This window comes from Sorex fumeus, unplaced genomic scaffold (assembly GCF_029834395.1).
Source record: "Sorex fumeus unplaced genomic scaffold, SorFum_2.1 ptg000131l, whole genome shotgun sequence".
Classification (NCBI taxonomy): Eukaryota; Metazoa; Chordata; class Mammalia; order Eulipotyphla; family Soricidae; genus Sorex; species Sorex fumeus.
Window position 1 is genome coordinate 38,300,913 of NW_026606188.1, and position 16,792 is coordinate 38,317,704.

The 16,792-nt window shown below is 38.8% G+C and overlaps 1 protein-coding gene and 1 non-coding gene across 3 annotated transcripts in view; both read right to left on the reverse strand.

Moving 5' to 3' along the window:
• Positions 1-2,598: 2,598 nt before the first annotated feature.
• The window catches only part of VAV3 (vav guanine nucleotide exchange factor 3), a 397,225-nt gene continuing 383,031 nt past the window's right edge, over positions 2,599-16,792 (reverse strand). Inside the window, exons 26-28 of one of the 2 annotated variants that reach the window (XM_056139014.1) lie at positions 6,918-7,001; positions 4,210-4,361; positions 2,599-3,587 (exon numbers count right to left, since the gene is read on the reverse strand). In XM_056139014.1, coding sequence (XP_055994989.1) covers positions 3,546-3,587; positions 4,210-4,361; positions 6,918-7,001 — 278 coding nt within the window. In that variant the 3' untranslated portion in view covers positions 2,599-3,545. The remainder of the gene's footprint in view (positions 3,588-4,209; positions 4,362-6,917; positions 7,002-16,792) is intronic. The other variant, XM_056139015.1, reaches the window with a different exon arrangement.
• Positions 11,994-12,100, reverse strand: LOC130015843 (U6 spliceosomal RNA). The gene has a single exon (XR_008791164.1). It is a non-coding gene; the product is annotated as a U6 spliceosomal RNA (small nuclear RNA).

Below are 16,792 nucleotides of genomic sequence, written 5' to 3' on the forward strand. Positions count from 1 at the left end.
TGGGGACAAACTTGGATCATTTTTTATAGGGCGGAAAGGCTTCCAAGTGGTGCTCAGGGGGTCTGGGGATCACTTCTGGAAATTCTTGGCCCACATGGCTTGGTGGTCCAATGCTTGGACCCTGTACTGTGTTGTGGCCCAGCTTGGATTCAAAAGTGCAGGGGACCCCCAGGGACATACATGGTGGAGCTCCAGGGAAACACTTGGGGAACCATGCGTAGTACTTAGGGAACCATGAGTACTGGGGATCAAACTGAGGTCTTATGTGACCCTTGAGCTTTTTCCCCATCCCACATCAATTTCCTACCCACTGTTCACATTAAGGAGGAAGCAGACAGGCACCTGAAATGGTTGATCAGCATTTAACTGCAGCTACTTAATGAAAGACTAAATGCCTGTGTTGAGAAGAAATATTATCTCTCCCCGTTCCGTGACCTCCCACACCATATCAATAAAAATAGGGGTGTTCTCATGAGGGTAAAGGACTGTAATAATCTGTTGCACATGGTCTGAAAAAATTCATAAAAGTGTTATGTGAACCAAAAATCCTAAAACAAAGGTACCTAGGCTCTTCAAGTACAGTAGTAACAGCAGGATAATTCAACAATGAAATCAGGGGATTTTATATTTCTGGACCCAATTGCACTGTGACAACAAGCAGAAGCTGCTACTGCAGAATTAGCATTTCCTGGTCCTTGGAAGGTCTGAACTTCTACCCTGTTTTCAATCACCTGCCTTTACCTCTGGGAGTCTGCCACACCAAGGGAAACTTGCGTTCACATCTCTCAGGCTTGGCAATTGATTCCATTTGGGGCATAATTGGAATAAAACTTTAAAAACAACAAAAAAGTCTAATCTCTTGACTCCCACCTCTCTTGAAAGCAGTAAGAGTTTCTGAATTCTGTGTTTATATTCACTTGTTTCAACCACTGTGTTGTATCAAATAAGTTCTTGGCTGGGTAATTCTAGAAATATACCTAAGCTCTCCCTCTTGCCCCAAGGAGTGTAACAGCACTGGGACGTGGTTAGGCAGGCTCGGGCAGACTGGCCAGGCTGGAACACGGGTTCTGTCTCCAGTGGTGTGATCTGCTCCTTCCGCACAGGCCTGTGCTTCTGACTCTGAAAATCGAGATAATAGGACTTTACCCTCTGGGGCTGATGCAGGCTGATGCATGTAAAGCATTTAGAGCAACGTGTGGCCCAGAGCAAGCATGTCCAGAGATACCATTTGCAACTACTGAATAAATCTTCTAGGTCACTATTTATCATGTAGGTGCCAATCCTGAGCTAAACCTGATCAAAGGTATTTCCATTCCCATGTTCCTGAGTAGCATGAGATTGGCTTCATAATGAAACTGTCCAATGCAAAGATTCAACTCTTGAGAAATCCATTTATTGCAAGTAGTAACTATTTTATTGACATATTTACAAAATATTACAAAGCAAATATCATTCTAATTCATCATATTACACAGAGCTTCATACAGGCAAGACAAAGTATATGGAAAAAAATTTTTACTTGTCTTTGGTATTAGAAATCTACACAAATTCGCAGCATTGAAAGTTTCCAATAAAAAGTATTAAACATAGACAAAATTGTAACTGGTAATGTCATGAAAGGGGGCTTGAATAGCCTCTGCTGGGGAAAACCTAGGTCCATGAAATGCAACAGGGAGACCAAACACCATTTGTATGGAAGGGAGTCTATTGGCTAAAATAATAATAAAAGAAACAGACAAGCTACAATACTGTACACAGGAGTGTTTTGAATTATGTGAAGTTACTCTCTCCATGACAACAGCTTGGCTGACAGTAACTGACAGGACAGTCTCGAGACACAGTGTGGCAGGTAAGACTTTATAGCAAAGTATCTACTCCAAGAGGACACCTTATGGGTATTAACATTCCTGTACAGCACATTTTATAAAATCATTTTCATGATCATTTACACATATACAAAAACTTAACTAGTTTTAGCAAATGATAATTTTTCTAAAACACAATCACAGTTTACATAATAATGAGGTAAAGATGCTGAGTCTATCCGATTTGAGAAGTTTCTAGCACAGGAGGGTCTTGAAAGGAGTGTGTGTCCTCAGAACTTCAAATTCTGCCAAGGGGACTAGAGAAGGGGCAGGTTACCCTCAGATCAGAGGTGATTCGAAATTTCAGAGCTGTTTCCAGCTTTGCTGCACCTAATTAATGCTTTTAATGCTTCCTTTTTTCTTCAAACATGAAACACTCTCCCATTCTTGTCAGAACATGACAGTTGCTAGGAAGAAAATACTTTAGGAGGAAAGGGCCAAGTTAGTGTCTTAACTTGACTGTCTTGACTAGGGATTCTATAGCTCCCAGGAAGAGCACGTTTAGACTCCTCACATAAAAAGCGAAGACGTGGTCAAACTAATGCACTGCAGTGACATCTCCCATCAGTTCCCATCCACCCAGCGAGTTCCCCTCACGTGGAAGAGGCTCAGTGAGAAGCTCAGAACCCCGAGTAAAGGTGATCAGGAACGTCTGCTGACTCCTTTTGTGCCAGCTGTGCTTTCTTTCCTAGTCCTGGACAGAGCAGGACTCTGAATACGCCCCCGCCCCCCCCAACAATGTGAGAAACAGCAAATATGTCCCAAGTCTTTTTGCTGGGGGAGGAAAAGGCAGGTATTAATCAATGTTGTTTCCTTAAAACAACTCAGCTAAATTCTAGCCCTTGATCTGTTTCTGTAAACAATGCTACCTTCGATTAGTTGCAAATACCTAAAATACACCAGGCTGAGAGGCAAAAAGTGAAGAATGATGTTTCAAAATAAATCTATGGAATTAGGAAGGTGGTGAAGATTTAACGCTCTTTGACGTATTTTTTTTCTTTTTTTTTTCCTCTGTATAAAGAAGCATGTGAATGTAATTAGGACATCAGGTGAATAATTAAAACCCCTCTGGGATTTAACACTTCTGAAGCAAACCTGAGCATTTGCCTCTTAACTTTTATCATGAGGAGCATCTGGGGGTAAAACTGCCAGGCCATGAGTCACCTTGGGAGGCAATTTAAGAGCAGTGTTGCTGGACCTGTCCAGTAAGCTGCCCAAATGGCAGGATGCTCATTTTCCTTCATGATGGGAAAAGCAGAATACACTTCTGTTTCTTTGAACTATTAACAATCCTGGTGAATGGCCATGAGGAAAAAGTAAATATGTGTTAAGCATTTACTAATGACTGGTGTCCCTGGTGTCTGATTGGATGAAGTTAAAAAGTAACAAGAACCAATGTGTTTGCAGGGCTCTTTGGCGAAGAGAAGCTCTTGGCTTTTTCCTGGTCCCTGACAATGACAGACTGGCAGGCTGTTTCTTGCACAGCTCGGGGCAAACCATTAATCTGTCAGTACCAGCATCTTTTGAAGCCCCAGCATTAAGACTAAGAGGGGAAGAGGAAGAGGATGTTTGCCTGGTCACATATGCAGCTTTTTGAAACACTTTAGTTCACAATGCTGTGCAGACTTTGGATCCTTCCTTCTCTGACTTTCAATGTAGGGAGCAATGCTGGGCTGGAATTTATTCATCCTCTTCCACATAGGTGGATGGAAACCAGCCCACCTGGAAAAGAGAAGAAGCAACACACATCAGGACTCTGCCCTGGCTAAACTGGAAAACCGGGGATTTATGCCTGGCAGGTGGCAAAGGTTGATCAAATGGCTCCATGACTGCTTGAATGAATGCTGGGAAGAGAATAATCTAATGCTCTGAAGTTGCGATCTCATCAACTAATACACAGAAAAGAAAACTCTGTGTAAGCAGGGCTTCTGCTACTTCAAGCTTCCTATTTCTGCTATAGAATCAATAGGGAAAGACTGGGGCGCTATGGCCGACTCTTTCCAATTTATATCAAAAGAACATAAGAGCTATTTTATGCCACTAAAAAACTGATGCTCTGAGATGTAGTGGCTGAAGGATGGGAAAAGCTTCTCAGTCCCTTTTTCCCAAATGGGAAGTTCATCAAACTTGCCCCAGTGAGCTTTATGGATGCTATCATCGCACTCACTCGAAACAGTGTCCTCTGACCAGGGAGGGGCTCTGAAGCTGAGCCACACTGGGGGACAGGATGCGGAGGGAAGGCAGCAGTGCAGCTGAGGGGCTTCTACCGTGCAGTAGGAAGGGTGCCTGCACCTCCCACCCCCGCTTCACCATGTGACGCACACAAGGAGAGAACAATGTGTACCCGGCCATTGACTTCTCCTCTCCACCAGCCATTCGCGCTCATCTTCGTGTAGATCTTCACCACGTCCCCTTTCAACAAGGACAGTTCCCGCATGTCCCGCGCACAGAAGTCATAACGTGCAATGGCAATCCCCAGCACTTTGGGACTCAGCACTGTTGAGAAAAGAGGGCAAGTCAGGGTTGATTTGCAGTTTAACGACCAGAAAAGTCTGATCAGATGAATGTTGCAGATGCTATCAAGATGCACGGCCGTGATTTCATTCCAGACTAGTGATAATGGCAAAGGAGCTTGAAAGCAGCAGAATTGCTGTTTCAATTCAATCAGGTACAGTCACGTTTGTTTCATAAAGTTCAAAGAATCACTGTTCTGTTCTCACAGGCTTCATAAGAACTTTAAATATGATTCACACAACTGAGTTGGGGGTGGGTGGGAGGGGTTTGAGGGTCCAGGGGAGAGGGAGTAGGTACACTGGTGATGGGTGTGGTGTTAGAATTATGTGCATGAGAAACCCTTATCAATAGCATTGTAAACTACTGTATCTTAATTAAAATTTAAAGCAAAAAGAATTCTAAACACAGAACTCCTTTTCAGAAATACCTGAGTAAACTGCTATCACTACCTAAGGTGACAGAATGTAAAATAAAAAGAATCTAATGTAACTAGCACAAATTTCCTACTAATAGCATTAAAAAAAGCTGTTTCTAACTAGAAACTCGACAATTACAGCTTTATTAATTTTTTTTATCCTTGTAACTTTTCTGACTGAAGCTCAAAACAGTCCAGGATTTTCATGTTAAATATGTCATCACTTCCACACTAGTTTTTTGTGTGTGTCTATGTTTTAAAATGCTTTAAGGATAAACTCAGTTATTATTTTAGCTAAAATTCCCCTGATACGAGGAAGCTTAAATTAAGTTTCATAAAACACACTGCCATTTCATTCTTTCAAATAAATACTGCCTCACAAAACACTTTTACTAACATATGTAATGAAAAGAAGCTGTGCAGGTGCCCATCTATATTCTCTCTGTGTATATGGCAGGAGTGGGGGTGGGGTTGATTTTTAAGCTTTTTCTTTTTTCTTTTTTTTTTTTTTTGCTTTTGGCATCATACCCGATGATGCACAGGGATTACTCCTGGCTCTGCACTCAGGAATTACTCCTGGTAGTGTGCTCAGGGAACCAATGGGATGCTGGGAATCAAACCCAGGTCAGCTGCGTGCAAGGCAAATTCCCTACCTACTGTGCTATTGCTCCAGCCCTGATTTTTAAGCTTTAAGAGGAGACAGAGTGCTTTTTCATCGGCTCTGTCCCGGAAGTAGATCAAGCTGTGTGTTTTCTTGTCTGCACTGTTTCATATCTCAGTTTACATCAGTCTTTCCACTTGTTGCTTTGTGGGGTTAGAAAATATTTTCAATTATATGGACAGTGATTCTGAGAATCACTCACCTGGGATTGGTGGGACTTTAGAACCCTGAAATTTTAAAGAATTTTGAGAATGAGATAAGAAAACAGATGGCAAATGCCCTGCATCTGTATCCGTGGCACACACAGGCAGCCCAGCTACAGCTTTGGCTTCCCTGGAGGGCCAGCCAGCCTGGAGTCAGGACTTTGCACTAACAAGTTTTTTTAGTTTCCAGGTGTCGATCATGAGCATTGCAGCAGATGTCAGGACTGCAAAGGGAGTAAAAGTGGTCATTTTATTTTACTGTTTGGACTCAAACCACTTTGCTCGTTTTCTTAGTGAAAACTGTCCTGTTATGGGGGCACCATTCTTAGAGTCGGTTAAACATAAAATACCCCGATCATCAATTCAAGAGTGTGACCTCGCCTGGGTCTCTGAACTCCTTTAAGCCCAATTTTTTCACTTATAAAATGAAAGATCTCTTCAAGAAGATTTCTAAGTCCTTCTAGTTATAAAGTTTATGACTGCACTGGGAGTTACAGGTTAATTTTTTTAAACAATCTATAGGAAAACCTGTTTTAGCCCAAATGCAATTCCTGATATTCCACAAGTACCTTCATTAAATAATCTAAGTGACAGAAATCGAGACCAAAATGCCCATGCACAGAATAATGAGAACATGATTTTGGTATTTTCTTAATTTTAAAACTTTAGCATGTTCTCTTTCTCAATGTCTCTCTTTCTCTGTCTCTGTGTCTGGCTTGTCTGTCTCTCTGTCTCTGTCTCTCCTACCTTTCAGGTCTTACCCAACAGTGCTCAGTGCTTACTTCTGGGTCGCACTCAGGGATCACTCCTGGCAGTGCTCAAGGAACCATATGTGATGCCAGGCAGGGATTGAACCTGGGTAAGAAATGTGCAAAGCAAGTGCCCTACTCACTACACTATTGTTCCAACATGTAAGCATGTTCTTAAATAAAAGTTATGATCCTCAAAAAACAAATGATTCTTATAAAGTACTTCATCCCTCCCTTTATACCTTTGTCCCTGTTCCCTTTTAATCTCTTCCCAATAGATAAAACAGAAAATTTTTTAGTGAAATACATAAACACACACACACACACACACACTACTGGAGGGGTAAAATGTCATGGCAAACAATGGTTTTATGACAGAGATAAGTGAAGTGCATGGTGGAAAAGTGACTGAGGGACTGTTTGGGAGAAGATGTATCTACATGAGAAGCCACACAGAGAAGTGAAAACTGCAGCAAGTTGAAAAGACATATAAAAGCAATAAAGCAGTACCTGACCAGAAAGGAGTGGAAGAAGGGGGAACAAAGCTGTAGTCTGGAGGAGTGACAAGAGAAAACCCACAGAACAAAGAAGGGGCTTTAGAGAAAGAAAAAGAGAAGCAAAAGAGCATTTAGGTATTGGCAAACAAATATTTAAAAAATTCATTTTGTTCCTGACGATCACAAGAAAATTGTTGGACTACCAAACTTTACTTTTTACTTATTTTTCTGTATCAGTATTTCTAAACACAGAATAAACTGAATATTTACATTGGGGTGGGTGGTACACACACAGTGATACTCAGCGTTTACTCCTGGCAGGTCTTAGGGGACCATATAGGATGCCAGGGATTGAATCCAGGTCAGTTGCTTGCAAGGCAAATGCCCTACTCACTCTATAGTTGCTCTGGCCATGAATGTTTTAATTTTGATTGGTGTTTGTTCTGTAATTCATAGCAGTCTCTCCATTTACAAATGAACACAGCAATTGCCCTTACGTGGCATCACTGAACCCCTTCCACCCATGGAGGGACTTTATCTTGGCATGGTGTTCAATTCCTATTCTGTTACATCACCAGAAATAGTGAGTCCTATAAATTCTTAATGTAAAATTGGCCTCGCATCAAAATTCATACAAAGAAATGTCTTTTTTTATTTTATTTTATTTTTTTTTTTGTTTTTGGTCATACCTGGAGATGTTCAGGGGTTACTCCTGGCTCTGTACTCAGGAATTACTCCTGGTGGTGCTGGGGAACCACATGGGATGCCGGGAATTGAACCAGGTTGACTATATGCAAGGGAAGCACCCTACCCACCGTACTATTGTTCTGGCCTCCAAGAAATGAGTCTTAAGGGTGGTACTAACAGAAAATGTAGATCCCATTGAAAATGTTAGAAATTCACTCATATAATTTATGGATCATCTTTATTCTCTGCCCCCACCCCCAAAGTATAAACATGTCAACTATTTTCTCCAAAAAAAACTTAGAATACTAGTGTTCTTGTAGGGTGGTGAAGCTATTGGCAGTTCTGGCCAGTGGATTATAAGCTTAAGCAATGGTTTTCAACCTCTGGTTCTCAGCTCATTGTGGTCTGCAGGTTTAAGAAAGGTCAAAAATCATGAAGTGTCGAGGAGTAGCTTTGACACCTTGCCTGGCAAGGCGGCTGTCACACTCTTCTGCCTTTTTGTAGATTTGATTTCCAATTTATCCCATTGCATTCATGAAACTTTAAATGTGGTCAGAGGTGCCATCATGAAAATATTGATAATCTGCACAATTCCTTTATTGGCATATAACTGGTACGCTTTTTATTTCCTTGAAATCACGATATATGTTTTATTGAAGAGAAATATGGAAGGAGAGAAGACTATGTCTAATTTCACAAGTGAAACCCCTACTCTATTAGTGGCAGGAAAACCTATCCTCTATCTGTGAAGATGTAAATTAGAACCCTTCATTCCACACTTTACTCCTGAACAGGCACCCGGATTTTCTCCTTGAATTGTTTCTAAATGTTCATCCTTGAATATCTTTGTGAGAGTATTTCATCTGTGAACAAATAAGACTATTATTTCCAATGAAGGCAGCTGAAATATACCCAAATCTATTTCAGATGGAAGAATCTCAAATATAATAAAAGGTTAGTATTGGAAGGCAAAAAAAATCAATGAAAGTACAAATACTGCAATTTAAATGATCTCAACAATGGGAATATATACTTATGGGATTATTGGATAATAATCTATCATATTAAACTATCTGAGTTCCTGAAATATGTAATGCCTTACCAGTGAACCTGAGTCTTTTATATAAACAATATCACTTCTTCTCTCTCTCTCTCTCTCTCTCTCTCCCTTTCCCTCCCCCCACTCCCCCACCCCCCTACTGAATGCGACCCTGAGTGTGGGATTACCAGGTTTGGCCCTAGTAGCCCCTCCTATGAGGGAATCATTGAATATCTGTTGGTGATTTCACACGTCTTCATTACACTCTTGGGAGGTGAACTGGTCTGAAACAAATCTTCCCAGTAATCCTGTTCAACCTCCCAGAGATTTGCTCTTCATTTAAATAACTGCTGGTGTTTTTCCAAAGGCCCTTCTCCCAATGTCAATTAACATACTATTGACTCTTCCTGTTCACTTGCTTCTTCTGAAATATAAAGCCATTCCTTGACAAATTCTCAGCCCCAATATCCTAGTTCAGTACATACCCCAATATGCTATATATGTCATTTCTCAAATAGAACAACTGCTTCCAACTTTCTTCTCATTTTCCCCCAGTACTAAATCTCAGCTACTCACTCTGAATATAGATTCCTTATTCTATTTTCAAAATGATGAAATCTAAACTCTTAACCTGTGTTTCAAGGCAATTCCTGACTTCCTAGAAAATCTTCCATTACTTTCTCACACATTTTTTTTTCCATCCAAAACAACTTTTAATACTATCCAAGGAACTCAACTTGCCTTTCAACTCAAAAATTCCTACGACTTGTGAAAGCTGTTTCTTTACCTTTCCTTTGCTGATCTTAACTTCCTTGTGGTCAAAGCTGAGACCAGGCCCCTCCCATAGCTCTTCCCTGGCCAATCCACACAACACTGTCACTTTCTTTGTCCTTTCTAACCTTCTGGTAGGCATTGCATCATGGAATTACTGGCTTTGTTGTTTAATTACTGCCTGTGCTCCTGTGTTGTTCTCCTATTAGTCACTGACCCTAGAGAGCAGGGGCCAGGTCATATATGGCTTTGCATCCCCAACAGCATCAGGTTCAGTGCTAAACAACTGAGGCCGATGAATGGACAAGTATCTCAGCAGGGTATTCAGTTTTATAAGCTCCTTATGTCTCTTACTCCTGTTTGTTCAACTCATCTTTTGCTTACTTGACTTCTCAATATGACTTCCAACAAAAAAATAGCATAAAACAAAGGAAATAATGTAAAATATGTTCAGAGCACATTCCCAAAGATCCCTGAGAACCATTAACTATCAATCATGTTCCTAAATTAAAGGCCTATATTTTCTCAGCTATATGATAGCTATTAAATAGTACATTCACATAATATTGCCTATGTTATATAATAGAGGAAACTTAAGAGTAAAATGTTAATCGGTTTCTCCTGCTATCCCTGCCTATAGAGCTCCTGGCTAAACATGTTAAGAATTGCTAGGGATGCTTTCCACATTTCTACATATTGTAGTATGACTATTTGTTGTCTTGCTATGCATACATACATACATTTCTACTTTGTTTTGGTCCTCTGTTCTCTTGAGCCAGCAAAATAGCATTTGAATGCTTAGCAACTCACATAGATCTAAGTATAAGCTGAGAAGTTTCCCTAGAAAAGCATGGATTTAAATCAAGATGTAAGCAATGTCAGAAGAAGATACTTGATAATATTTTGCAGATGGGTTAACCTGCAAAATGCATAAACATACTGAGAATTTACCTATTTTTTCAGAAAGAATATTTGTCTATTTCTATATTTAGATAGGCACTTCCTATAATAAACTGTTCCTAATATGCTAAGACTAGGCTAGTATAAGAATTGTTGGTAAGTACATATTCTGAGGCTGAATTAGAAACAACCAGTGAGTGACAGTGACATTCAAACAGTAAGCAGTTGATGGTAACTCCTGACCCTTTCACTTCCTAGACTAGTATTCACCTTCCTGGATAATATTATAATAGGATGCCTGTTAGTACATCACATAGCTTGAGAGAACTTCTTGAAAGATAGTTCAAAGTATTCTCTGAGACAGTATTAACTCAGTATTGGAACTTTTAAAATTAATCATTTGCAAATGACATGCTTTATGTACAGATCTTTCCTAGTTTAAACAATTTCTATTCCTACTGGTGCCAAGTAATAATAGTAATAATAATAATAATAACAATAATGCAAAAAAAGCCTTTCTAAGAGACACCATCACATTTAGGCAGGTCTGTATGACAATTTTCACATCATACTACCTGGCATTTAGTTGGGTTAATGTTCATGGAACGTTAACAAATGAGTGCCTCATAGTTTAGTCACTTCCATATTTCTCATTAGGTAATAATAAGAATATACTTCAGTATAATTTGTCATATATTATTTATCAACTTTACCAAGCTATACAAGCAAAGTGTAAAATACAATATTTCATTAAAAATATTTGCTTAATTAGAAGTAAAAACCATCAGCATACTCACAATAAAATGACTGCCAAAATTATTAGTGAATATTATTTAGCTCTAAGACAACTACAAAGAAAGTCAAGAACACAGAAGTATGATAGTTTAAGAAAGAATAGTTTTTTTTATTATTATTTTTATTAGTGAAACACCATGTGGTACAGAGGTAGACTTACAATTTTTGTGCTTGGGTTTCAGTTATACAATGATTGAGTACCTATCCCATCACCAGTGCCCATTCTCGACCTCCAGTGCTCCCAGTATCCCTCCTACCCCATCCCAACACCCCCATCCCACCCCACCCCTGTGGCAGGTCATTCCCTTTTGTTTTCTCTCTCCTTTTGGGTTCTGTGGTTTGCAAAAGAGGCATTCAGTGGCAATTATGTTTGGTCTATAGTCTACTTTCAGCATGCATCTCTCATTCTGGGAGGATCCTCCCAACACCCTTTATTTGGTGCTCCCTTCTCTATCTTAGCTGCCTTTTCCCCTAGCATGTGTGGCTGGCCTCCAAGCCATGGAGTGAACCTCCTGGTCCTTATCGCGGCTATTCTTGGGTGTTAGTCTCCTATTTTGTTACTTTATATTCCCCAGATGAATGCAATCTTTCTATGTCTGTCCCTCTCTTTCTGACTCATTTCATTTAGCATCAGACCTTCCATGTAGCACTACTTGTATGTAAATTTCATTTCAAAAGCACTAGTGAATTGGCATCTGATGTTTATACTTTTGTTGTCAAGGCATCTCTTGAAAGTAGTATGTTCTGCCTTAGTCAGAAAATTAATGATTATGATCAAGTAGAAATCCATTGAATTTTCAGCAACTTTCTTTTTTTTTTTTAATTTTTATTAGTGAAACACCATGAGGTACAGTTGTAGACTTACAAATTTTTGTGCTTGGGTTTCAGTTATACAATAAAAATATGGAATGCTTCACGAATTTGCATGTCATCCTTGCGCAGGGGCCATGCTAATCTTCTCTGTACCGTTCCAATTTTAGTTTATGTGCTGCTGAAGTGAGCACGAATTTTTAGCAACTTTCAAAGTTTTGTAGGGTAGTGACTAAATTCAATGAACTGTTTTCCTGAAGGTACTGACTATCAAATTCACAAATCATTTTGAACTCTGTTATCTTTTACATGTATCAATGAACATTACTCTAAGCATTTTCTAATTATTCTCCAGGACTAACTACTTAACACCTAGCTTTAAGCCGTAATAACCCCATGTGTTTGCATTTATCTATGTACCAAAACACTGTTAGCAAAATTATCAGGCAATTGGACCAATGATAATCCTACTCCATGGTCCCTGTGCGCTTGTTTCTCTGTAGGGGCGGAGAGGCTTTCCTGAAGAATTATGTTCCTATGTGGGATGCTTTGATGAGCGATCTGGGAGGCTCTTTTTAACCAACACTGTCTACAGATGGCCTAGCAGCAGAGAACATGCTGAGCATTTAATGAATGTTTAATTTAAATGTGAGATCCTTAACCTGGTTTTATTTTAGAATGTAGGAATGTCTTCCTCTTTGACTTGCAAAACATTCATAGTATTAAGTGTCTGTTTATGTATCTTTCACATACAAAGAACCCCCATACTCCACCCCCAGTCCCTGAAAACCCCATTGTTCAGAGCTGGGAAGGTAGTTCAGAGTGATACAGTTCAGCACCAGGAATTGCATGATCACCTGAGCACCACTGGGTGTGGGCTCCCAAAACAAACAAAAACTGTTCTTTAGGGTATTAAAGTGTTCTCTTTACTGTCACTGAAATAACTAAAAATAACTCAGATAGGTTTCATTTAACTGAACACTAACACCTGTTATGTGAACAAATCTTAAACTTGAAATTCAAAGAATGCAGGGAAGACATCTAAAATGAAAAATTGGGGCAAAAACAAGAAGTTACCTTGCATTCAATGGTGTACAGCATAAACACATAATCCAGTAACCAAAAAAAAAAATAGGACAAGATCTTAACTATCATTATAAAAAATTTTATCATTTGACATTGCTAGGGATTTGATTATTTCTAGGCATCCAATTCATCAATATGTGACCATGATTCTAATTTTTTACTTTCAAAACATAATTGGCAGAAACTAAGTCACTGTGAATGTGTCAAACACTGTGTTAAGTGAGATGTTTACAAGAGATATTACAAATAAGAAAGAACATCTAACTTTGTAGGTCAGCTTACAAATTAGGGGCAAGGAAGACATGGCTAAACAGTGAGGAAAATTATTCATTTGGATTGATAATTTTTCAATAGAAATTTTAATGCTCTATTTGAGCCTTCCCTGAACAAACAAAATATCCAATCTTTCAGGTGCTCAGGCCAAAAACTCTCAAGTGGTCATTGAATTTTCTCTTGCTATTCAATCTCACAGCTCATGTGTCAGAATATCCTGTTGGATAAGCTCAAAATATCTCACTTAATGTATGGCTACAATTGCCATAGCTGCCACCACCCCTGGGAATTACTGCAGGAACCACCCAACTAGGTCTTCCTATTTCAACTTTGTCTATTCCAAGGACTTTTCTTTTTTAACTTTTTAGACCAGAAGCTAGATAAACCTTTGAAAAAGTTAACACAAGTAAACCCATTTCTCTCCTTTGCTCAAATCCCCTCACAATGGTTTTTCATTTTTTTCAGGGTAAACTAATTTAAGACCATCCATGGCCTGGCTTCCTCTACCTCTGTAACTTCATTCTTGGCTACTTTTCCTTCTGCTCCTTCAGATCCAGTCACATTGCACATCTCTATACCCCTTCATTTGCACTAGCTGTTTCCTCTATCACTTCAGAGTCTTTATTCAAATACTACATTCATGATGAAGTTCTCTTGCTTGTGTATTAAACAATCAGGAACATGCCTTGCTAGTGCCATGTGACAGAGAAATCAGGGTTTAGTGGAGGGCAGGGAATATTCAGACTCAGAAATGGAGGAAGAGTGCCATGTAATCTTCCAGACTTCTACTGTCTTATTTCTTAGGCTGGGCACAGATGGTGTGCACACACCATGGTTGGCATTCTGGCAGTCTGCTTTACACACTGATAGAGTACTTACACAAACTAATAATAGTTAAAAGCATTGTGGTTGCTCTGAACTAAACATGTGTGTTCCTCCAAAATTTACTTATTACAACCTAATACATGATATAGTGGACAGTAGAGATTTGGGGGTACCTAGATCATGAGGATGCTGCACTACTGAATGTGATTATTGAGAGATCCCAAATAACCCCCTCAAACAGCTGATTTCTATCATATGAGAACACAAAGTACCTTCTATGAACCAGAAAGTGCCCTCACCTGGAAAAAACTCTATCAATAGTTTAGGCATAGATTTGTCAGTCTCTAGCAGTATGTGCAATGCATTTATGCAGAGTCATTTTAGTCTGTGGTACTCTTCAATGGAAGTCAAAATAGACCAAGACATATAAAAGGACTTAGAAGAAGAAAAACCTTTGGATAGGGTTTGTGCTAGTCTGTCCAACTGTTGAGATCATTCAGAACTACTGAACAAGCCTACTGCTATGCTACCACCAAGAATGGAAATGAGTGTCCAATTCTTTTCCTCTTCACCACATCCCCAGATGAAATTGTAAACAGGTCACTGGCTTGAACTCCTGAGCACCATTACTTTGTAATATTACTTTGTAATATATATATTTTCCAGAGCAGTCACCTTCAAATATACAATATAATTTATTTGTCTAATATCTGCTTTTTCCTACTAGTATATAAATCCCACATTCCTCTTGAGGAGAAAAAAATTAACTGGAAAAAATGGACCTTTGAATAGGAAAAAACTCTGACCCAATAAATGAGACAATATTGAACGTTCTCTGTTCAGTTCTAACAAATCTGAATATATCACAGGAGTCTGACAACAATGGTGAAAAAAGGTCACCAATAATATAAGGAGAGATTGAGTAAGAGATGGAAGTTTTTTTGAAAAGAGAAAGAATATTCAAAAGAATATATAAGAATAAAAGAAACAAAATTGGAAAGAAACAAAATCGGAAAAGATATGAGGTGAAAGGTTATGGTAGAGAGAGTTACATAATATATTCACTCTAAGTAGCTCTAAAGATGCTAAGTAGCTAAAGTAAGGACAATTTATTGATAAACAGAGATAATATTTTGTTCAAAAATAAATTATTGTTCCTGCTAATGGATAAAAGTCACATAAAGTGTTCAAGCAAAGCTTGGTAATGACACCTCAGGAAGATGATAAAAGGTACTTGTTTTTAAAAAGTCCCTAACTAGACTGATAAATTATAAGAAAACTAAGATAGTGGTTAAATCATCATCATTATGTTTCAGGAATTATCACAAATAAGAAAACCTTATATCAAGTAAAATAAAAACGAATGACACAAGATACATTTGTAAAACACTGGTTAAAATTAAATTTAAGCATCTTTTCAGGTGCCTAATAGAATAATAAGGTTACATTCATGGGAGAAAAAAGATAATCCAGGAGGAAGTCATCCTGTGCCCAGGCCAACTGTTACTATTTTTACAAAGGTATTTTTAAAGTGCCTATGGTTCAGAGAGCCTTTGTTAATGTTATAGGAATTGCTATAGTATTTGTCAGCACTTCAAAAGGGACACACAAATCTATATTTTTGTTTTCAGTATGGCCTATCATCCCATTGTTTCTCAAATGTCAATTACAAGTAATATTTTATAACCTGCTACGTCTCTTAGATTTTGACATCACCAATTTTGCCTATCTTAAAACCTGTATCATAAAAAGCATTTTGCAACTGAGAAGCAAAAGAATGTGGCTCCTTGCACTTTTAGGAAAAAATGCACCAGAAAAAAATAATAAACCTACATACAGATATTACCATATTCTAGAAAAATTATGAAATAAAGTATTAGCAATTCATAAAACTCTCAACCCACACCACTCTTCTGGTGGTCAAATGCCCACTGAACCACTGAATATACAGATACTAAGAATTTGTACGCAGCTGAATATATTACCTTCTCCTCTCTACCTTCTATTTCTTGATCTGTCAATGGTTTCACCATTAGAGTCATCCAGAGAAAATCCTTGTATATCATACTTGTACAACATTTACCTCAATTCTTTTATCCAGTAAATTTGGTCTTTAGAATATAGCCAAGTATGCTGTCAATATTTAATTCTTGGATTAACAACCATCACCCCTCCTATTGACATCATCAATAGCTACTCAACTTATCTCTTTTCTGTCTATGTCTCTCTCCAAGCCATTCCTCAGAAACTAGTAATCTTTTAAAACAGTGTAAAAGGGCTGGAGCGATAGCACAGCAGGGAGGGCATCTGCCTTGCATGCAGCCAACATGGCCGACTCGAGTTCGATTCCTCCGCCCCTCTCGGAGAGCCCAGCAAGCTACCGAGAGTATTCGATATGCCAGACACAGTAACAACAAAGTCTCCAATGGAGACGTTACTGGGCCCGCTCGAGCAAATCGATGATCAATGGGAGGGTCTTTACTTTTACTTTACTTTTATTCTTATGGAACTTATATATATATATTATATAATATAAATATACATCCCTCTTGAAAAAGCCTGGCAAGCTACTGAGAGTATTCCACCTGCACGGCAGAGCCTTGCAAGCTATCCATTGTGTATTCGATATGTCAAAACCAGTAATTACAATGGGTCTCATTCCCCAGACCCTGAAGTTGTCACCAATATGGCAGCATTGAGAA